Here is a 19,867-nt window from a genome sequence, read left to right on the forward strand (position 1 = left end):
AATGATATATAAGTCTATTTTTTAGATTCATTTTCTAGACTTAACGATGTATAAGTAATATAATTAGTTAATGATTAGGAAAATATGAAAGAGAGTGTTACCTTATATATCTTAATTGATTATCACATCATTAAATTTAAAAATTGAGTCTAATTTATGAACTTTTATAGTAATGCCCAATTTGTAATTGAATAGAGTCCGACTTATATAAATTGTGTTTGATAAAAAATTAGACAAAACTCTTAAAAATTTTGAAGTTTCAAATATTTAAAAACTCTAATAAAATTATCAATTTTTTTTTATTAAACACTCACATTCATACGAGACACACATGAGTGTAATGTGGACCAGACATCTTTATGAATGGGTCATGCTCCGGAACTCTAATTAGAGCTGCAAAAGGACAGCTCTAATGAGCTGTCAACCAATAAAAAAAAAAAAAAAAAAAAAAAAAAAAAAAAGTGAAGTAAAAGACAAAAAAGATGGAAGAAAAAGACAAATTAATGCTCTATTAGAGCTCTTCTTTTAAAGGTCTAAATCATTTTTTTGCTTTATGAATATTTGACAAAAAAACATTTGGTAGTTAGCATTGCTCTTTCTATAAATATAGGTATAGGTGAGCATGCATCAAAAGTAAAACAACTCACACCAGCACCATTGTTCATTGCAGAATTCTTGGTGGTGGTTCTCTTACTACTAGCAATGTCAGATTCCACAGCCAAAGTTTTCGCCTACTTCCCAATCGTCCTCAACCAGGACGGAACCACCAAGCGCCTTTTCGAATTCCCAACCCTCCCTTCTGACCCAAACCCTTCTTCTCCCTCTCCTGTCCTCTCCAAAGACCTCCCTCTCAACTCTCTCCTCAACACCTCCTTACGCATTTTCCTTCCCCGTTGCCGCCACCACCACCACGAACCACCGGTCGCCACCACTCCCAAACCAAAGCTACCTCTCATTATCTACTTCCACGGTGGTGGTTTCGTCACCTGCAGCAAAGCCACCACCGGCTTCCACACATTCTGCGTGGAAATGGCATTCCAAGTTGGAGTAATCATTCTCTCCGTCGACTACCGTCTCGCTCCCGAACACCGCCTTCCTGCGGCCTACGAAGACGCCATGGAAGCCTTGCGTTGGGTTCGGCACCGCTGCGACGATCCATGGATCGCCGACTGTGCCGATTTCTCAAACTGCTTTCTCATGGGTACGAGTGCCGGCGGCAATATTGCCTTCCATGCGGGTCTACGTGCAGCCGCGGAAGCTGATGATCTGGTGCCGTTGAAGATCAAAGGGCTGGTGCTGCATCATCCTTACTTTGGTGGGGTGAAGCGGACTGGATCGGAGCTGAGGTTGATCAACGACTCACAATTGCCCTTGTCTATCAACGATCTTCAGTGGAAACTGTCGTTACCGGTTGGAGCTGACCGTGATCACGAGTATTGTAATCCAACGGTGGCTGGTGAGTCTCCCTCATTGGAGGTGGTTAGTCTGCTGAGATGGAAAGTTATGGTGACGGGCGGTGAGGAAGACCCATTGGTTGATAGTCAGAAGGAGTTGGTGAAGGTGTTGGAGAAGAAGGGTGTGGAAGTGAGGGCTAAGTTTGGGGAGGGAGATCATCACGCAGTGGAGTTGATGGACCCCGCAAAGGCCAGTGCAATCTTTGTGATTCTAAGAGATTTCATCTTCAAAACTTGCTCTGTCTCAGTGACTGTGAGCAGATTGTGATTTCATCTTCAATAATGGAACTGCTAATGAACGTGAAAAATAGGATGATTGTGATAGTTTTTTTTGATTATTTTTTAGAACAATTAGTGGAGGTGCACGTTGCGCGTGGTAATTTTATATTTGTGATTTTTATGTTGGGTAATAGTTTTACTTTTTGAATCATTTTATTATTTACTTTGTTAATGTTTAATCAACAATGATTCATTCCTCCTTTTTCCTCCATTCCTTTTGACCCCCTCTCTTTCTCATTGGTTACATTTTTTTTTTTTTTCTTACTCCTCCAATCACCATCCGCCACGTGACAAAGGGGGTGAGGAGGTGACCCCCAAAAAGAGATCCCAAGCATTATTCATGTTTAATATTTATGTTTAGTTTAAAAGTCAAAGTATTTGATCTTTTTGAATATTTGATCGGTGGTATATCATGTTCGTCCATTACTATAATTTTTCATGTTGTTTCTGTTCTTTTTAAAATGTTATAATGTTCAATGATCTATCTTATAAGGATAATTATTTTTATTGTACAATCTCTATCAAAAGGTTGGAGTTTATTAATGAGAATAAAACCTTTTAAATTAATTTCATTTTCTTCAGTGCCGGCCCGCATTGCCCAACAAGCCTGGCCCCCTCAAAATAGACCTAAAGAAGGGACCTTTTTTATTATGATATAATGTAATATATTAGGTATGTTTTAAGTTAAAAAAAAATTAAAAAATGCTCAAATTAACTTAAAATAAATTGACCCATTAAAAAATTAAAAGGCCCATTCAAAAAAATTAACATTGTAATTCATTGAAAACAGACCCAAAAAAGGGTCCTCATATTATAGTTTATTGAAATATATTAGGTATATTTTAAATCTAAAAAAAATTAAGGAAGACCCAAACTAACTTAAAATAAATTGACCCATTAAAAAATTAAAAGGCCCATTTAAAATAATTAGCATTGTTATTCATTGAAAATGATTTTGCAAAAAAATAGATTATGTAAGTATGATTAATTTATTTGCTTCTAAAAATGCAAGAAGAGCGAGGATCAAATGACACTAATTAATTGTTGTAATGTAATACTAAGTATTTTTTGTAATTTTGACACAAATTTTGTCTTTTATCTTAATTTTTTTTTTCATTCAATGAAAAAAAAAATGTGAAGGACCCAAAAAATTTATTAGTTGATTATTGGCTTTGGACCCCAGAAATCTCAGGGTCGGGCCTGATTTTCTTGCATTACTTCTACAAAACAAATTGAGATTTGATGAATTGCTATTGATTTTGAAGTTGAAGGAATTTTCAAATACAATGATTTTTTTTTTTTTTTTTAAACCTTGCAATTGAGATGAATCCTCATTTATTGTCTCTTTCATAGTTTCAGTATTATTAGGTGGAATATCATCATCTATTTTGCTCTTTCTTCCTATATTTTACTTGAGTTATGGAATGAATGGTGTTTATGTTTTTCAATTGTGTGTTGTGTACACAAGAAATATGATTTACATAAGGACTAAGTATATTTGTATTTAGTCACATAATAATATAGAAAACAAAGGTATGAATCTCTATAAAAAATTGTGGTGACATTAACATATGAAAAAGTGGTTGATAAGCAAAATTTAGCGATACTGAAATTTTTTTTAACAATGAATTATTACAGAATTAAATGGATGAGTTAGTGGTTAAATTTTTTTTTGTATAAATTTTATATATAAATAGTTTATTTATTTATTTTTTATTGTTGACAAACATATATGAAATAGAAATTTTGAAAGAGTTGAGCCTTGTAATTGGCTCATCCTCTAATAAGTTCATAACACCTTTTTTTTGCCTCCTGTGGTCATTTTATTTTATTTTTTGAGGCAACAAATTGCGTAACCTCTTTCTCGTAAAAAAAAATGTCTACAAAATTAAATAAATGTAGAATAGGCCACAAGGATTGAGGGTTAAGTTTTCTCTACAGGACACCGTTTTAATAAAAAAAAAAATCAAATTACACAAAACCGAACAAGACAAACACATTTGAGGCAACAAAATATTCAAGAAAAATTACAAAACAACCTCAGGGCTTGATTATTGTAATAAAATTAATCTTAAATTTTTATTTTTTTTCAATTTAAATCATAAATTTTTGATATTTTTTTTCAATTTGAACCATTTATCTATTTTTATTAAGTAAAAAAATAACAAAAAATGAGTACTTTAATCATTAATTGAATTTAATGATTAGAATACTATTTTTTTCGTTGATTTTGATTAACGAAAATAGTCAAATACTTTAAATTGAAAATAAATTAAAAGATTATAATTTAAATTAACAAATTTTTTATAATTACCCCAAATATTTATATGTTTATTATACATGAATGATGAAAACTTGAAAATTTAGAGAACTTGAAATTCTTTGTTTCAGTTTTATATATATATATATATATTTAATTTAGTTGCTATAGTTTTATTTATATACATTTGATAGTCACATATTATAAATTAATTATGTAGATTAGTTGAATCAGAAATTTCATGGAAACACCATGTGAAACTTCTTGCCTTTGGGAAGGGCAATAGTTTGACCGATTATTAAAGATAAGAGACTCAACTCAAAATTGTAGCTTCATCTAATTAAATTCATTTATATATATTTGAAATAATAATTTAATATAATAAATTGCATCTTATAAATCTAATAAAAATTTAATTTAATTTTATAAATCTTACCATCGTTGTATTTTTTTATTTTTCTTTATTTATAAATTATGTTATCTCCATTAAAAAATAAAAAAATATAAATCTTTCAATTTTTTTAGATTGATTTATACGCAACTTCATTACATTATAGTGATGTGATCATTTGCTAGCCCCAAAATTTTACTTTCTTGTGGTTCAAAATTGGAATACAAAATTTCTTTTAAACCATTATTATTGTAGAAATCTCAAAATTTTATTTCACGTGGTTCCAAAATCGTAAACTTCTTTCAAACTATCACTTTATACTTTTTAATATTTGATTGAAACATTTTTATATATTTTATACATCTTAATATTTTAATTTAAAATTTATTTTTTGATTTGTACGGAATATTAATAATTAGTTTTTTTATGCAATATTAACAATTTTGTAAATAAATTATTGAGTGAATTAATGATTTTTAATGATATGAGAAATATTTTTCAATAAATAATTTTGATAATTTTATTATTGTATTGGAGAGTAGTTAGATTTTTTTTTTTTCTGTTTGTTTAGTTAAATTAAAAATTAAACAAAGAGTAGCAATGATGGGAACTTTAAGTGTTTTTAACATTAAAAGCTCACATTCTTACAGATGAGTAGATTAATTGCAAAATTATTTATTTTATTTATATATTTTCATGAAACTCCGTTGGGATTGTTAACAACTTTGCCAGTACCAAGTCCGGGTTAAAGAGGAGGGTTGTGTGTTAGGTAGTCGACTACCAACACGTAAAAAGGCCGCTTGGATCCCCTATGACAATAAATCCTACTTTGAATCGTTTAAATGCTAGGTCGTTACCCTCAAGTGACGCATTGCGCCTGCCTCTGGATGTTTTGAAAAGTGAGCAAGAGGCGCCGCATTGACGCCTAGGTGCGGTGAAAAATAGGCAAAGCTTCTCGCGTTTTTCTGGATGAGTGCGGGTTAAGAAGCTAGTCCAAGACTATAGGTTTAGGGTAGCCACGTAGAATATAGGAACCTTAACTGGTAAGACGATAGAGTTGGTAAATGTTATGATTAGGAGGAGAGTTAGTATATCATGCGTATAAGAAACTAAGTGGACGTATGAGAAAGTTAGGAAAATTGAGGATATCGATTGTAAGTTGTATTATAGTGGTAAGGATAGACGCAGGAATGTAATAGGAATCTTAATCGCCAAGGGTCTTGTGGAAAATGTAGTGGCGGTCATTAGGAAATGGAATAGGATTATGTTAGTTAAACTAAGTATTTGAGGAAATATAGTCAATGTTATTAGTGCATACGCCCTTCAAGTAAGATTAGATGATCAGACTAAGAGGAATTTTTTAGAGCAAATGGATGAGATCTTATAGGAGATGCCTATAGGAGAGAATCTGGTTATAGGTGGAGATTTTAATGCTCATGTAGGCATAGATAAACTAGGCTATGAAATGGTGCATGGTGGATACGGTTTTGGTAACATAAATGAGGCTGGAGAGAGTATCTTAGATTTTGCGCTCGCTTCTAACGTGGTGGTGGCCAATACTGTGTATAAGAAAAGGGAGAAGCATTTGATAACCTTTAAGTGTGAGTCAGTTAAGAGCCAAATAGATTACTTCTTAGTGAGAAAAGTGGACTGCCTAAAATGCAATGATTGTAAGGTGATTCCTGGAGAGAGCCTAACCTCTCAACATAGGATTTTGGTACTAGATTTATGTTTTAGAGAGCAATACCAAGCTAGGAAGGATGGTGGACGTCATAGGACGAGATGGTGGGACTTAAAATGGGATAAATTAGAAATATTTAAGAATATAATGGATAAGGAAGGTACTTGGGACTTGAAAGATGATGCTAACACTATGTGGAACTCGATAGCCAATTGTATGAGGAGAATCTCAAGGGAAGTTCTTAGAGAGTCGAAAGGAGCGGGACCCAGCTCTAAGGAAACTTGGTGGTGAAGGGAAGATGTTCAAGCGGTAGTTAAGGAAAAAAAAAAGAGTGCTTTAAAAAGTGGCAAAAGGATAGAACTGAGGAAAACCTTAAGAGCTATAGATTAGCTAATAAGAAGGTCAAGAAAGTAGTAAGAGAGGTTAAGTTGAAAGCTTATGATGACCTATACACTAAACTAGATAGTAAGGAGGGAGAGAATAGGGTATACAAACATGCTAAGATACGAGAGAGGAAAATAAGAGATTTTAATCAGGTTAAGTGCAGCAAGAGTGAAGGTTCTAAGGTATTGGTGAGGGATGAAGAGATTAAAGAAAGATGGAAGAACTATTTTGAGAAACTGTTAAATAAGGAACATGGAGGTACGACAATAGGGGAAAAAATAGCCAGCAATATGATAAACCAAGACTATAGGTTCTATCACAGGATTAGGAACTTTGAAGTGGAGATTGCACTTAAGAAGATGAAATCAAATAAGGCTTTAAGACCAGATGATATCCCTATTGAAACTTAAAAATGTTTGGATAAAAAGGGGATTGCTTGGTTGACTAGGTTGTTTAGCAAAATTTTATTGACTAGGAACATACCAGATGAGTGGAGGAAGAGTATTTTAGTGCCAATCTATAAGAATAAAAGAGATGTCCAGAATTACAACAGCTATAGAGGAATCAAGTTAAAGTGTAATATAATGAAAGTGTGGGAGAGGGTGATAGAACACCAATTGCGAGATATAATAGAGGTGTCAGAGAATCAATTTGGGTTATGCCTAGCAAGTTAACAATCAAAGCGATCTATCTTTTGAGGAGAGCAATAGAAAAGTATAAAGAAAAGAAAAGAGACATTTATATGGTGTTTATCGACTTTGAGAAAGAATATGATAGAGTGCCTCGGGATATAATATAGTGGATGTTAGCAAAGAAATGGGTGACAAAATGTTACATTGATGTGATTAGAGACATGTATGAAGGGGTGGTGACCACTATTAGATCGCCTGCTGGAGAGACAAATGAATTTCCTATCATTGTAGGGTTACACGAAGGATCTACCTTAAGCCCTTATCTTTTTGCTTTAGTTATGGATGAGTTAACGAGAAATATCCAGGATGACGTGCTATGGTGTATGCTTTTTACAGACGATATAGTGTTAGTGGATGAGACTAAAGAATGAGTTAATACAAAGTTGGAGATTTGGAGAAAAACTCTTGAATCTAAAGAATTCCAGATAAGCAGAACTAAGACAGAGTACATGGAGTGTAAATTTAGTAACAGTAACAATGAAAGTAGAGGAGAAGTGAAGATTGAGAACCAAGAACTGCCTAAGAGTGAACATTTTCGTTATTTACGATCGATTATCACAATAGTGGGGGAGATTGATGCGGATGTGGCCCATAGAATTAAGGCGGGATGGTGTAAGTGGAGAAGTGCGTCTGGGGTACTGTGTGATAAACGAATACCCACCAACCTAAAAGGTAAGTTCTATAGAACGGCTATTAGACCAGCGATGTTGTATGGGACGTAGTGTTGGGCAACCAAGAAACAACATGTAGATGAGATGAGTGTGGCTAAGATGAAGATGCTTAGGTGGATCTGTGGCAAGACTAGACAAGACAGAATTAGGAATGAGTGTATTCGGGAATGAGTAGGAGTAGTACCGATAGAAAATAAGTTGAGAGAGAATCGATTGAGATGGTTTAGTCATACTCAACGGAGACCAACAGAGGCAGTAGTGAAGAGATGCGATGCTGTAACGGTAGATGAAAGTATTAGGGGACGGGGTAGGCCTAGATTAACGTTAGTTAGCTTTGTAAATAGAGATATGAATCTACTTAATTTGACTAATAAAATGGCCTTTGATAGGGCCGCGTGGAGAAGAAAAATTCATGTAGCCGACCCCATTTGATGGGACTTAAGGCTTGGTTTGGTTTGGTTTGGTATATATTTTCATGATTTTTCTTGTTTTGAATCTAACAAAATTTCTCTCCCTCATTGTTCATGAGAAGGTAGTGGATGAGACAAATATTAAACAGGTGATGGTAGTGAAATTATTAAAAAAATAATTATATTATGATATGTGAAGGAGTTTGCACTACAAGAAAATGGGGCTTAAAAGACGGAACTATTTGCGACGGTACACTTGCCGTCGCAAAAAGTGACTTTTTGCGACGGTAAAAAATACCGTCTCAAAAAATCAGAGTATTGGCGACGGTAAAAAATACCGTCTCAAAAAATAGAGTATTTGCGACGGTAAAAAATACCGTCGCAAAAAATCAGAGTATTTGCGACGGTAAAAAAATACCGTCTCAAAAAACAGAGTATTTGCGACGGTAAAAAAATACCGTCGCAAAAAAGGAGAGTATTTGCGACGGTATTTTCTGCCGTCGCAAATGCGCTCCTTTTTTGCGACGGTATTTTTTTACCGTCGCAAATACTCTGTTTTTTGAGACGGTATTTTTTTACCGTCGCAAATACTCACTTTTGTGGTTTTTTTTTTAAGTGAATATTTTTAAATTTTTAAATATTTTTTTTAGATGCACTTTACTTAAATGTATCTAAAAAAAAATTATGAAAAAATATTTTTAAAAATTAATAAATACATACAAATATAAAAAAAAATGTATTGAATTATTGTATTTCTTTTGTATTTTTGGTATTTAGTGAATTTTTAAAAAAAAAATTTACTTTTTAGGTGTATTTATGTTAGGTGTGTCTAAAAATTAAAAAAATTAAATATTAAAAAAATTCAATAAAAATAATATAACACGGAAAACAAGAAAGTATAATTTTCTCAAAAGAGTTTTTGGAAAACTCTAACCTAACATAGTGATTGTGGTTTTGAGACAGCTTCATATATATACAGTCACAAAATAGTTTGAATAAATTCAACGGTATTTTTCTGTCACAAAAAAAATAAAAAAAACGATGTCGTCTTACTATTTTAATATAACATCTCTTTTCATTCATTTTTTCATCTTCCTGTCTCTCTGTATTTATCTCTCTCTGTTCTCTTTATCTCTTTCACTCATCACTCTTCTTTCTCTGTCTGTCTGTGTATCTCTCCCATTTTCTCTCTGTGTCTCTCGCATATCTTTCTTCTCTCTATCTCTTATGTCTTCTCTCTTTATCTCTCTCGCTCATCTTTCTTCTCTCTATCTCTCTCATTTATTTTTATTTTTTTTCTCTCTCTTATTTATATCTCTTTCTATCTCTCTCGCCCATCTATCTTTTTCTGTGTCTCTCTCTCGCTCATCTCTTTTCGCTCTATTTCTCTCTTTTTGTCTATCTTTCGCTCATCTCTTGTTTCTCTCTCTTTTTCTATCTCTCATTCTCTCTCTCTCTCTCTGTCTCTTTTTCTGTTTATCTCTCTGTCTCTGTCTCTCTCTCACTCTCACTCTCACTCTCTCTCACTCATCACTCATCTCTCTCTCTGTATGCTTGTCTATTTGTGTATTTCTCCCTCATTATATTCGTCTTGCTCACTCTCTCCCTCTCATATTCTCTATTTATCGAGCTTCTCCTCGATTTATCTATCTTTTCTCTCATCTCTTTTCTCTCTCTGTCTCTTTCGTTCATCTCTCTTCTCTCTATCTCTCTCGTTCATCTCTTTTCTCTCTCTGTCTCTTTTTCTGTCTCTCACTCTCTATCTTTTTCTCTCTTTGTCTCTCTCTCTCTCTAACTCATCACTCTTTTCTGTTTGTTTGTCTGTCTGTCTGTCTCTGTCTCTCTCTTTCTCTCTTTCTCTCGTTGTCTCTCGCTCATATCTCTTCTCTCTATCTCTCTCATCTGTCTTCTCTCTCTGCCTCTCTCACTCATCTCTCTTCTCTTTATCTCTCTCGCTCATCTCTCTCTGTCTCTTTCTCATTTATCTCTTTTCGCTCTTTCTCTCTTTGTCTATATCTTTTCATCCATTTTTTCATCTTCCTTTCTCTCTTCTCTTTCTCTTTCTCACTCATCACTCTTCTCTCTCTGTCCGTTTGTCTATCTGTCTCTCTTCTCTCTATGTCTCTCTCTTTTTCTGTGTCTCTCTCTCGCTCATCTCTTTTCGCTTTATTTCTCTCTCTTTTTGTCTATCTTTCGCTCATCTCTTGTTTCTCTCTCTTTTTCTATCTCTCCTTCTATCTCTCTCTCTCTCTTTCTCTCTCTGTCTCTTTTTCTGTCTATCTCTCTCTCTTTGTCTCTCTTTCACTCTCACTCTCTCTCTCTTTCTCTCTGTCTCTATCTCTCTTCTTTTTCTCACTCTGACTCATCACTTTTCTCTATCTGTCTGTTTATCTCTATCTTTTTCTCTATGTCTCTCGTCCATCTCTCTTTTCTCTATCTCTTTCATATATCTTCTCTCTCTGTCTCTCTTCTCTCTCGCTTATTTTTTTCTCTCTCGCTCTCTCACTCATCTCTTTCTGTTTCTCTCTCTCTTATTTATCTATTTTCGCTCTTTTTTTTCTCTGTCTCTCTCTCTCTCTCTTTGTCTAGATCTTTTCACCCATTTTTCATCTTCTTCTCTCTCTTTTCTTTCTCTCTCTTATTCATCACTCTTCTCTCTCTCTCTATCTATTTGACTCTCTCTCTCTCTCTGTGTCTCTCATTCATTTATCTCTTCTCTCATCTATCTTCTCTCATCTATCTTCTCTCTTTTTCATTGACTACAAAAAATTAACTTTATTTTAATGGAAAATATTATTCCTACTTTTACCAAATAAAAAAATAATAATAATTTTTTATTCATTAAAACAAATATAAAATAAATATAAAACAAATAAATTTTTAACTTTATCAAATGGAAAAAAAAAATTCATCAACTATAAAAATTGTTTTAATAATTTTTTATTTTAATAAAAACTTCATTAACTATAACATTTGTGGGTGTGTGGGTGTGTGTAGGGTTTTGTGAGAGAACACACACACACACAACACAAACACAACCCAAACACAACAGAGCCGTCCCTCTCCTCCTGCTCGCTCTCTCTCTCTCCATCTAGGGTTTCGCCTTCCTCTCTCTCTCTTTCACACAACGACGGCGCCGATCATCCGTCACCGCCGATCCTCCCTCACTCCCGATCCTCCCTCACCGTCGCTCGTACCTCACTGTCGATCCTCCTCCCTTACCGCCGCTGCTGCCTCCCTCTCTCTCTCTGTCACAAACGACGTTGACGGTTGCTCGCCCCTCACCGCCACTCCTCCCTCACCGGCGATCTTCCCTCACCGCCGATTTCAAAGGGTATCTCTCTCTCTCGGTGTCGGGATTTCGGATATAGGGGGTTTTCATACACACACACACATATATATATATATATATATATACATCTGTGAGTGTATATAGGGGGGTTTTTGATCTGTTACATGTATGTTATCTGAAAATCCCACAACCAAAATGGAAGAGTACAACATTGCTATGAAGAAGATGATGAGAAACCCTTATGAGTATCACCACGATCTTGGTCTGTTTCTTTCTCACCCTCTAAATCTGTTCTTTTTTATTTTTTATATCTTCAATTCTATTTATTTGTTTTTATTGCGATGGTGAATTTGATTTATCAAGTGGGTTTCACTTCTCCAGTCCAAATTGATTTTGGGTTTTTGTCATTCTTGTTATGAGGTGAATTTCTTGAATAATCTATTCAGATTCATGTTCACTTACTTTGATTTATTTGCATCTTGGCTGTGTTCATCAAACTGGAAATAGACATATTTAGGTTTGGCCATTCCTATTTTGCGGATAAATGTATCTTTAATCTCCTCAAACTGCAAAGTTTTTGAAGCTGTACTACTAGTAGCCTGCTCCCTTTCTCCCTTCTCCCTGCCTGCCCTAATCCCTACGCTTGGTTGTCCCCAGATAAATAAAATTTTAGATTCTGATCAGCAAATCAATTCAAATTCGGAAGCTCAGGCTCAGGTGAACCACGCCTATAATGAGTATGTTGTATACTGTGCTAAGGGTTACCCCATCCCACCAACAAATTGCTATGCATTAAACAAGCAAATCGTTTCCAGAATTCTTTTATTGTCATTTTGTTTTTATACCATGTTCAAGTTGCATTTCTCTGCAGTAATCTCGCTGGGTATGGCCATGTTCAATTTGCATGCTATCTTGCTGCTAGTTTCCCTTTCTCCAAGATTTTTTTTTCCTTGTGCAGATAAACACCCAAATTTCAAATGGAGACAAAACATCATTGAGGAAAACAGTTACAGAAAAAATGTACTCTGTAAGCTTCTGCTTCTTATGATTGTATCTCTATTTGCTAATTCAGTTTTGCTGCGTTCTTTCTTTAGACACCTTACCAAAAATGTAACCTATTTTTTCTCCTCTCTCTCTGCTCTCTCTGTATGTGTGTGTATGTGTTTCATTCTCTTTCTTTCTTTCTGGTTCTCTAAGACAGGGCCTCAAGAATGAAATTAAACAAAGGGAATCCATGTGGAGTGCGGTTTACTGGGAACTGGTAGAACCAGTTGTGAAAATAAGAACTCTACGAGCTCGACTGGCAAGTATTTTTTGACAAAACTCATAGAATCTGTCTTTATGTTTTGCAAGTTAATCAAAATAGAAATACTAATGTCAGGATGAAAAGATGAAAAATGAACCATTGCCCTTCCCTTGCACATGGTATATATATATGCACTTCTTTTTTCACTACAATTGGTTAGATGGTATGTGTTAACATGCCATTTGGTGAGTCACTGATATGGTCTCGTTGAAATTTTGATTCAATTTTAGAAACATTATCTGATTGTTATTTCTCTCTCTCTCTCTCTCTCTCTCTCTCTCTCACCTTTTTGTCTTTTTGTTTTCGTTTTTCTGGCAGTTTTGTGTGTTTTGGTTTTATTTTTTATTTATTATTACCTTAAAAAAGTGTCATCTGGTTTTTGTAGAAGCCCTTAAACATCAAATAAATGCAATCATTTTCTTTTGCCTTTTTTATTTTGGGGAATTCGGTCGATGCCCCCTTGTAAAAAAAACTTTTATGCATTAAGGACAAGCATATATTTTTTTTCTTGAAACGTCCAATGCACATCACTATTACCAAAATATCCTCAGTGACTAATTTAATATTTTAAACTTTAAAATAATATGACTTTTGATCTATTTGTTGGTTTTTAATGAAATTGATATTTTAAAATCCTCGCATCAATATCTATTAAACAAGATCCATGTTAGCCATGAAATTCCTTTTAAAATAATATGACTTTTGATCTCTCTTGAAACTTGATTGTTTACTCCAGAACAAATAGGGGTAAGAGTGTCAGTTTGGGACTGCCTTCTAATCTAGGAATAGTTGCAGACATTTGTGAATAGTTCGTAGGTAGCATCTGATATCAGCCCATGAGACCACAAGTATTCAGCTCTTGAATTGAAATCAGTGTTGAATTCCAGAAGTGGATTTCCTATCTGCAAGCACCACAAAATCGGATTATTTTATTTGGAGTTGAAATTAATTCAAATAGAGAGGTCAATAGTCTGCTTTTTTATAAAACTTGTCTATATATGTGGTGTGGGACTGAAAACAGCTTTGGGGGCTTTATGACTTTGAGAGAGGTTAATGGTCGGCTTTTTACACCACCTTTTGTCTAGCAGAGAGCCAACTATAGCATAGAAGGCAAAAGTAATTTTGTGTTGGTTCTAGGTAGTCTTGCAGGGATAACTGTGGTTCTATCATTTCATATATTCCCTATCAAAATTTTCTTATATAACTCATGTCTTTGCTATCAATTTTTATTAGCCACCATTTCAGTTACTCTTAGAGGTCAATTCTTTAATTAACCTTTACATAAACTAGCATCGACATTAATTACGTAACCCAGTGGAAATTTGTGAAATAAGCTGCATGACGCTTGAGTGCGTAAAACATGACTGTAGGAATGAGATATTGTTAAGTATTGGAACCCAAAGGCAACGCATACTGAGCCCTTGCCCTTTTTTCAAGTTTTATGTACCTGGTAGTTAACAGTAGAGCCATAATTGTGTCCACACTGAAACCTTTTCTATGGAACTGATTTGGTGCTTATGCATTTTTCAACAGACTTGATGTTGGTTTTTCCGGGAAAAGCACTGCTGTTGTTTCTACTGGCTGTTCATCTAAAAGGTTTTTGTCTTCCTTCTTTAGAGGATGGGTCATGGGCGTTATATCTCAGTTAGAGGATGGCCATTTCTACTTGGAAGACGTCACTGGAGCAGTTGAAATCAATTTGTCTAATGCAATATCCTCTACATGTTTATATTTTTCCCTTTCGAAAGACTTATTATTTGTTTTGAATGCTTGGATTTGGGCTGCCCTATAATCTCCAAAAGCGAAAGTTCTCATTGTAGGCTTTTTTAAATAATGGTGAATTTTAGATTTTATTTTATTATTATTATTTTTTTTTAGATTTGGGTGAATTTTATAATTTAAATATGCTTTTATGAACATGTACAGTTTAATTATTCTTTGTAAAATATTGAATTTGATGGTTTGATCAATTTTTATTTTTATTTTATGTTATGATGTTTTTGTGAATGGAATGTAAATAATTAGCTCTTAGAGAGTGAGAGACGGCACCACCGTCGGAAAAAATAGAAAATTTTAATATTTTTATTAATTTTGTTATAGGTTTTACTTTTTGCGACGACATTATACTGTCACAAAAAATAGAAATTTTATTATTTAAAATAAAAATTTTATTATTTTTTAATATTTTTTGCGACGGCATTAACGGTCGCAAAAAATAGAAAATTTCATATTTTTTATACTTTCTGCGACGGTATACACCGTCGCAAAAAATAGTGTTTTTTTTATAAAAAAAAGACTATTAGCGACGGTATTTTTTGCCGTCTCAAATAACATTTTTAGCGACGGTAAAATAGGACCGTCGCAAAAAAGTTAAGAAATTTCAAACGTTATTAGCGACTGCACGGTGCCGTCGCAAAAGGTAAAAAATGCCGTCGCAAAAAATTAGCGACGGTACTTACCGTCGCAAAAACTCTTTTGCAACCCCTGCAGTTGCGACCCCCCTCTTACCGTCGCAAAAAGTCATTTTGCCGTCGCAAAAAGTATTAGCGACGGTATTAGGAGCATTAGCGACGGTATTTTACCGTCGCAAAAAGTCAATTTTTTTGTAGTGTTGATATTTGAATACTCACTGTTTATGAAAAGATAGTAGATGAAACAAAAAATTTGTTTGCACCCACAGCTAGTAATAATGTAAAATTTACTTGCATTGTTCTAATAAATCAGATAAAATCAATTGTTTTACAAGAATATATATATATATATATATATATATATATATATATTTGTATGATCAAAACTAAATAATGTATAAATAATTTTTTTTTAAAAAAAAGAAAAGACAGAAAGAAGAGGGTTTGAGAAAGAGACGAGAAAAAACAATACAACAATACATACTTCAACCTGATGCAAATTGAAGACCAAGTCATGACAAATCAAAAATTTCTAGAAGTAAGATGCATGATCTAACTCTAGTTTCATGCTTATTGTTGTTTAACTCTTCAAGGTGTTTGATTGATAGTATGATTGATAGTAGATTGTAATGTTTTAAGGTGTTATTTTAAGGAATTTGATATTTGAAGGTATTTGAATTTCAAATGATGTCTATAATTGTCTGTGATTTTATTGATACTAGAAAACAAGTTTGGAAGAGTATTTTTGGAATACATAAAAACTAGAAAACATGATAATTTTTCAGACTTTTATGATAGTAGTAGATTTAAAAATATATATATATATATATATAATAGTATTGATTAATAATCTTTGAAAATTAGATGTCATTAATAATAAAGGTCTAGCTAGTGACATAGCTGTCAATAAGAAGAAAAAATAAATGTTGAAAAATTTAATCTGTTTGATTTAGTTTTAAAAATTATGATTTGGGTGTAGAATTGTATTTTGAATTATGAATTTTGAAAAGAGAAAATTTGTTTAGTTATGAGTTTGAAAAGAGTTTTGAATTTTGAGTTATATTTTGAGTTTTGTGTTTTTGAGTAGTAGTATGAAAAAAAATTTATTTTTTTTTTAATATTTAAAATTTTTCTTAATTTTATTTTTTTGGGATAAATATTTATTTATTTTTTAATGTGCGTTGTATTTATTACATGTGTGTGCTATATTTTTTTAAAAATATTTTAAACATTTAAAAAATTAAAATGAGTTATATTTTTTTATATTAAATATATATTTTTTATTTTAAATATTTTTTAATTTTTTAATTTTTAATTTTGAATATTTTTTTATTATTTTAATATTTTTAATTTTTTTTTAAATTTGAAATTTTTTTGGATTGCCTATATATATCTAAATCATAACAAATTATTTTGCCAATACTTAAAAAAATAACAAAATATTTTTTTTGAAAAAATAAAAAATAAATTTTAATGAACAAAATAAAAAAAAAGATTTTTTTATTTTAAAAATAGAGTTTTGAAAAGAATTTGGTTATGAGTTTTGAATTTTTTTGATTGGAATCACGATTCCAAAACTAAACCAAACACTACCTTATATTCTCAAAACACTTTTCACATGTTTTGAAAGGAGGAAGATTTTGGATTGGAGGCGCCATTTAGGTTTATGCCGCTCACCATAAGTTTCGTTTTGATGCTTCGAACCATTGGTTTTGTTAGATATTACTTGTATTTCATTCACAAAAAAATAAAATAAAATTAGGTTGATCTAATGGCCGTAACTTGTCCAATTTACCGTATTTTTCACACAAAAAAAATGAAAGATAATTGTGTTTTTAAAAAATAAATCATACATTTTTTGATGACAGAAATAATAAATTGAACAAGTTATAATTATTGGATCAATCTAATTTTTTTTTATAAATGAAATACACAAAGTGTCAGACAAATGAATAGTTCAGATTATCGAAATAAGACCCGTAATGGGTCCTACGGACTCAAAGAGTCTCCTCCAATCCAAATTTTGGATTAGGGGAAATCCTCCTCCTTTTAAAATACTTTTACATATTTCAATATATTTCTATATATTTTTTCTATACTAAACAAAAGTTGTAAGGGTTGTTTCTAACATTTTTCTAATAATAATAATATTGGCATACTTAGGTTAAAATATATTGGGTTAAAATAATTTAGACATATAAATTAAAATATTGGGACTGTAACAACCCTCATACTGATTACTGATTAATGACTGATTGATTACCGATTACTGCTAAACGGGACTGATAACTGACTGATAATTGAACTGATTAAAGTACTGAACTGACTGACCGAACTTTAAACTGAATTAAATGAATACATCTGTTTGAATTGCATTCTATCTGTTTGACTGTATGATTATCTGTTCATGCTTATATGTTTAGACTGCTAATTGAAGGCCTTGTCGGCGGCCGAATCCGGAATCGATTGATGTTTAATGATCCTTAGAATTAATGTGATTTTATAGTATAATTATCTGAAAACTGATTAGGTACGATTAAATTAGATTAAATTAAGCTAATTGAGAGTTGGACTTAATTACCGTTTTGACCTTGAGTGGGCCACTACCTCTATACCTTGAGCTCATTATACTTGAGCCAAGAACATTTCATCAGCCATTTCTCATTGTGCCTAGCCGACCTTAGAGAGAGGGAGACTTGAGGAGTTGATTTCATCTCAATTTTGCTTGTAGAATTGCTTGGTAATTGAAGGAATTGTTGAAGTGATTGCATATTGAGCTCCCTTCTTGAACTACAAGACTAAAGGTAGCTCCATTGTCTTCTTGTCCATGTTTTGAGTTGATTGTTGCATGGTCCATGTTAGATGGTAGAGCTAAGTCATGATTTGGGTCATTAATGGTGAATTGAAGCTTAAGTGTTGCATGCATGTACATATATTGAAGTTTTGAGGTTGTGGTTCATCATACCTCACATGCATGTCCGTCTTTTGGTCATACTCCATGAGTTCATCCTATCTTTGAAGGTTTGAGCTCTTTTGAAACAGCATTGAAGCTTTGAAAATGATTTAAGATCATGCGTGTCATGTTTGAAGATTGTTCTTGAAAATGATTTGAAATTGAGTTTGAATTAAACACCCTTGGGCTTTGATTTCTTAAAAATTGAGCTTTGAAACATGATATCCTATGTGTGTTTAAGTGTTTTCCAGAAAATGGGCCCAAGAGGATTGGTTTTGATGCTTTTGAGCTTGGTTTTAGACCTGGAGATCGAATCTGGGATTTCCAGATTTCAGTAGTCCGCTCGAGCGGGGGAAGTTCCGCTCGAGCGGGAAAATCGAGCTTCCAGCATCTTGCACTGTTTTACAGTCCGCTCGAGCGGAGTATTGGGCGCTCGAGCGGAGTCATGTCTCAAGCTCGAGCGGGCGTCGAGCGGGGATTTCACCCATCCAGTACTTTTACAGTACGCTCGAGCGGGAAAGTTTGCGCTCGAGCGTGTACCTTTGTTTGCCTGTGTGCTCGAGCGGGGAAACCTGAGCTCGAGCGGGACTCTGTTTCTCTGAAAATCCTGAAAATGCTTTTAAATGTGCATTTTTGCATCCTCATCCCATCCTAGGCATTCTTAGGCCTAGTTTAAGGCATTTAGATGAGGATATCGATGTAGAACACACCAAGGCAAATTAGGGATTAAGTTATGATATTGCCCAACTGTGTAGCTTAGTGTGTGTTCAACCTGTGAACTGTGTAGGGTTGGCAACTGGGGAGACACGCTCTAGCATACTGTAGCCCAGAACTCTGTGAGTAACAATTGTGTAAAGATATGTTCAACTGATTATCTTTTGAATACTGAACTGAACTGTTTACTGTTTACTGAACTGGTATTATTTACTGAATGAATGTATGTCCTTTATTTCTGAACTGTACTGTGGCATCCTTAGTACCCACTGTTTCCTGTTACTGTTACTGCGACAGAATTCTCTGTCGGTTCCCTCGTGGAACCACTACTGTTTACTGACTGATGGCCATCATTACTGTTCGGTCTTTTAAGACCTACTGTTACTGTTATGCTAAGGGATGTACCACATATGACTGTTTACTGTACTGAACAACTGAAATACTGATTGAATTGAACTGTTTTCATTACTGTAAGGACATTCATTCTAAACCCCTTTACGCTTTATGTTATTCACTGGGCTTTAGCTCACTGCTCATATATATATGTAGGTGTACAGGCACCAGAACGGAGCTAGGAGCGTCAGGGTAACTCCAGTTTTGTCAAGCCAGCCTTTGCGCCTCACTGCGAGGTTCCGAGCCTACTGTTAAGGCTTAGGGGTGTTTTAGAATTTCCCCCTTTTTGTACTGTTTCACTGTTTTGTATAGACTGACTGTTTACTGTACTGTTATACAGGGATTAGGTCCCTGTACTGTGTGACTGTTAATTTTGTATACTGTGTTGTACAGACGGAATGTTTTCTGTACTGTTGTGTGGGGTTGAGTCCCTAGTTAAATGGATGTGAATATTGTGTATACTGTTCCGTGCTGTTTTTGTATAATGTATGAAAAGCCTTTTTGCATACAGACTGTCACAGCTCAATGGACACTATTTATTTACTGTATTGGCTTCCGCCAGGCCCTGTACTCTGT

At 33.6% G+C, this 19,867-nt stretch overlaps 2 protein-coding genes across 5 annotated transcripts; both read left to right on the forward strand.

Annotated features, from left to right (window-relative positions):
* The first annotated feature begins 298 nt into the window (after nucleotides 1-298).
* On the forward strand, nucleotides 299-1,944 carry LOC114282784 (carboxylesterase 1). The gene has a single exon (XM_082915201.1). It carries the CDS (start codon nucleotides 703-705, stop codon nucleotides 1,720-1,722), a length of 1,020 nt encoding a protein of 339 aa, XP_082771327.1. The 5' UTR covers nucleotides 299-702; the 3' UTR covers nucleotides 1,723-1,944.
* A 7,223-nt stretch (nucleotides 1,945-9,167) lies between these two features.
* Nucleotides 9,168-14,800, forward strand: LOC145820202 (uncharacterized). 4 transcript variants are annotated; one of them, XR_014361367.1, is made up of 4 exons: nucleotides 9,168-11,556; nucleotides 12,473-12,541; nucleotides 12,716-12,817; nucleotides 14,354-14,800. XR_014361367.1 is itself a non-coding variant. In XM_082915203.1 (4 exons), the coding sequence occupies exons 1-4, from the start codon at nucleotides 11,756-11,758 to the stop codon at nucleotides 14,510-14,512; spliced, it is 267 nt and encodes an 88-aa protein (XP_082771329.1). In that variant the 5' UTR covers nucleotides 11,566-11,755; the 3' UTR covers nucleotides 14,513-14,800. The 4 variants fall into 4 exon arrangements, 1 of the variants encoding a protein (XP_082771329.1); XR_014361368.1 differs by having other exon boundaries at nucleotides 9,286-11,556; nucleotides 12,712-12,817; XR_014361369.1 differs by lacking the exon at nucleotides 9,168-11,556 and adding an exon at nucleotides 11,566-11,776 and having other exon boundaries at nucleotides 12,712-12,817.
* Nucleotides 14,801-19,867: the final 5,067 nt, after the last annotated feature.

Source organism: Camellia sinensis, chromosome 2 (assembly GCF_055761805.1).
Source record: "Camellia sinensis isolate YWXY chromosome 2, ASM5576180v1, whole genome shotgun sequence".
NCBI lineage: Eukaryota > Viridiplantae > Streptophyta > Magnoliopsida > Ericales > Theaceae > Camellia > Camellia sinensis.

Bases quoted from the DNA above. Each gene is read 5' to 3' on its own strand.
- LOC114282784 (XM_082915201.1), top strand. From the start codon at position 703: ATGTCAGATTCCACAGCCAAAGTTTTCGCCTACTTCCCAATCGTCCTC.
- LOC145820202 (XM_082915203.1), top strand. From the start codon at position 11,756: ATGAGTATCACCACGATCTTG. The intron at 11,777-12,472 runs GTCTGTTTCTTT...TTCCTTGTGCAG, and splicing joins TGAGTATCACCACGATCTTG to ATAAACACCCAAATTTCAAA. The intron at 12,542-12,715 runs GTAAGCTTCTGC...TCTCTAAGACAG, and splicing joins TTACAGAAAAAATGTACTCT to GGCCTCAAGAATGAAATTAA.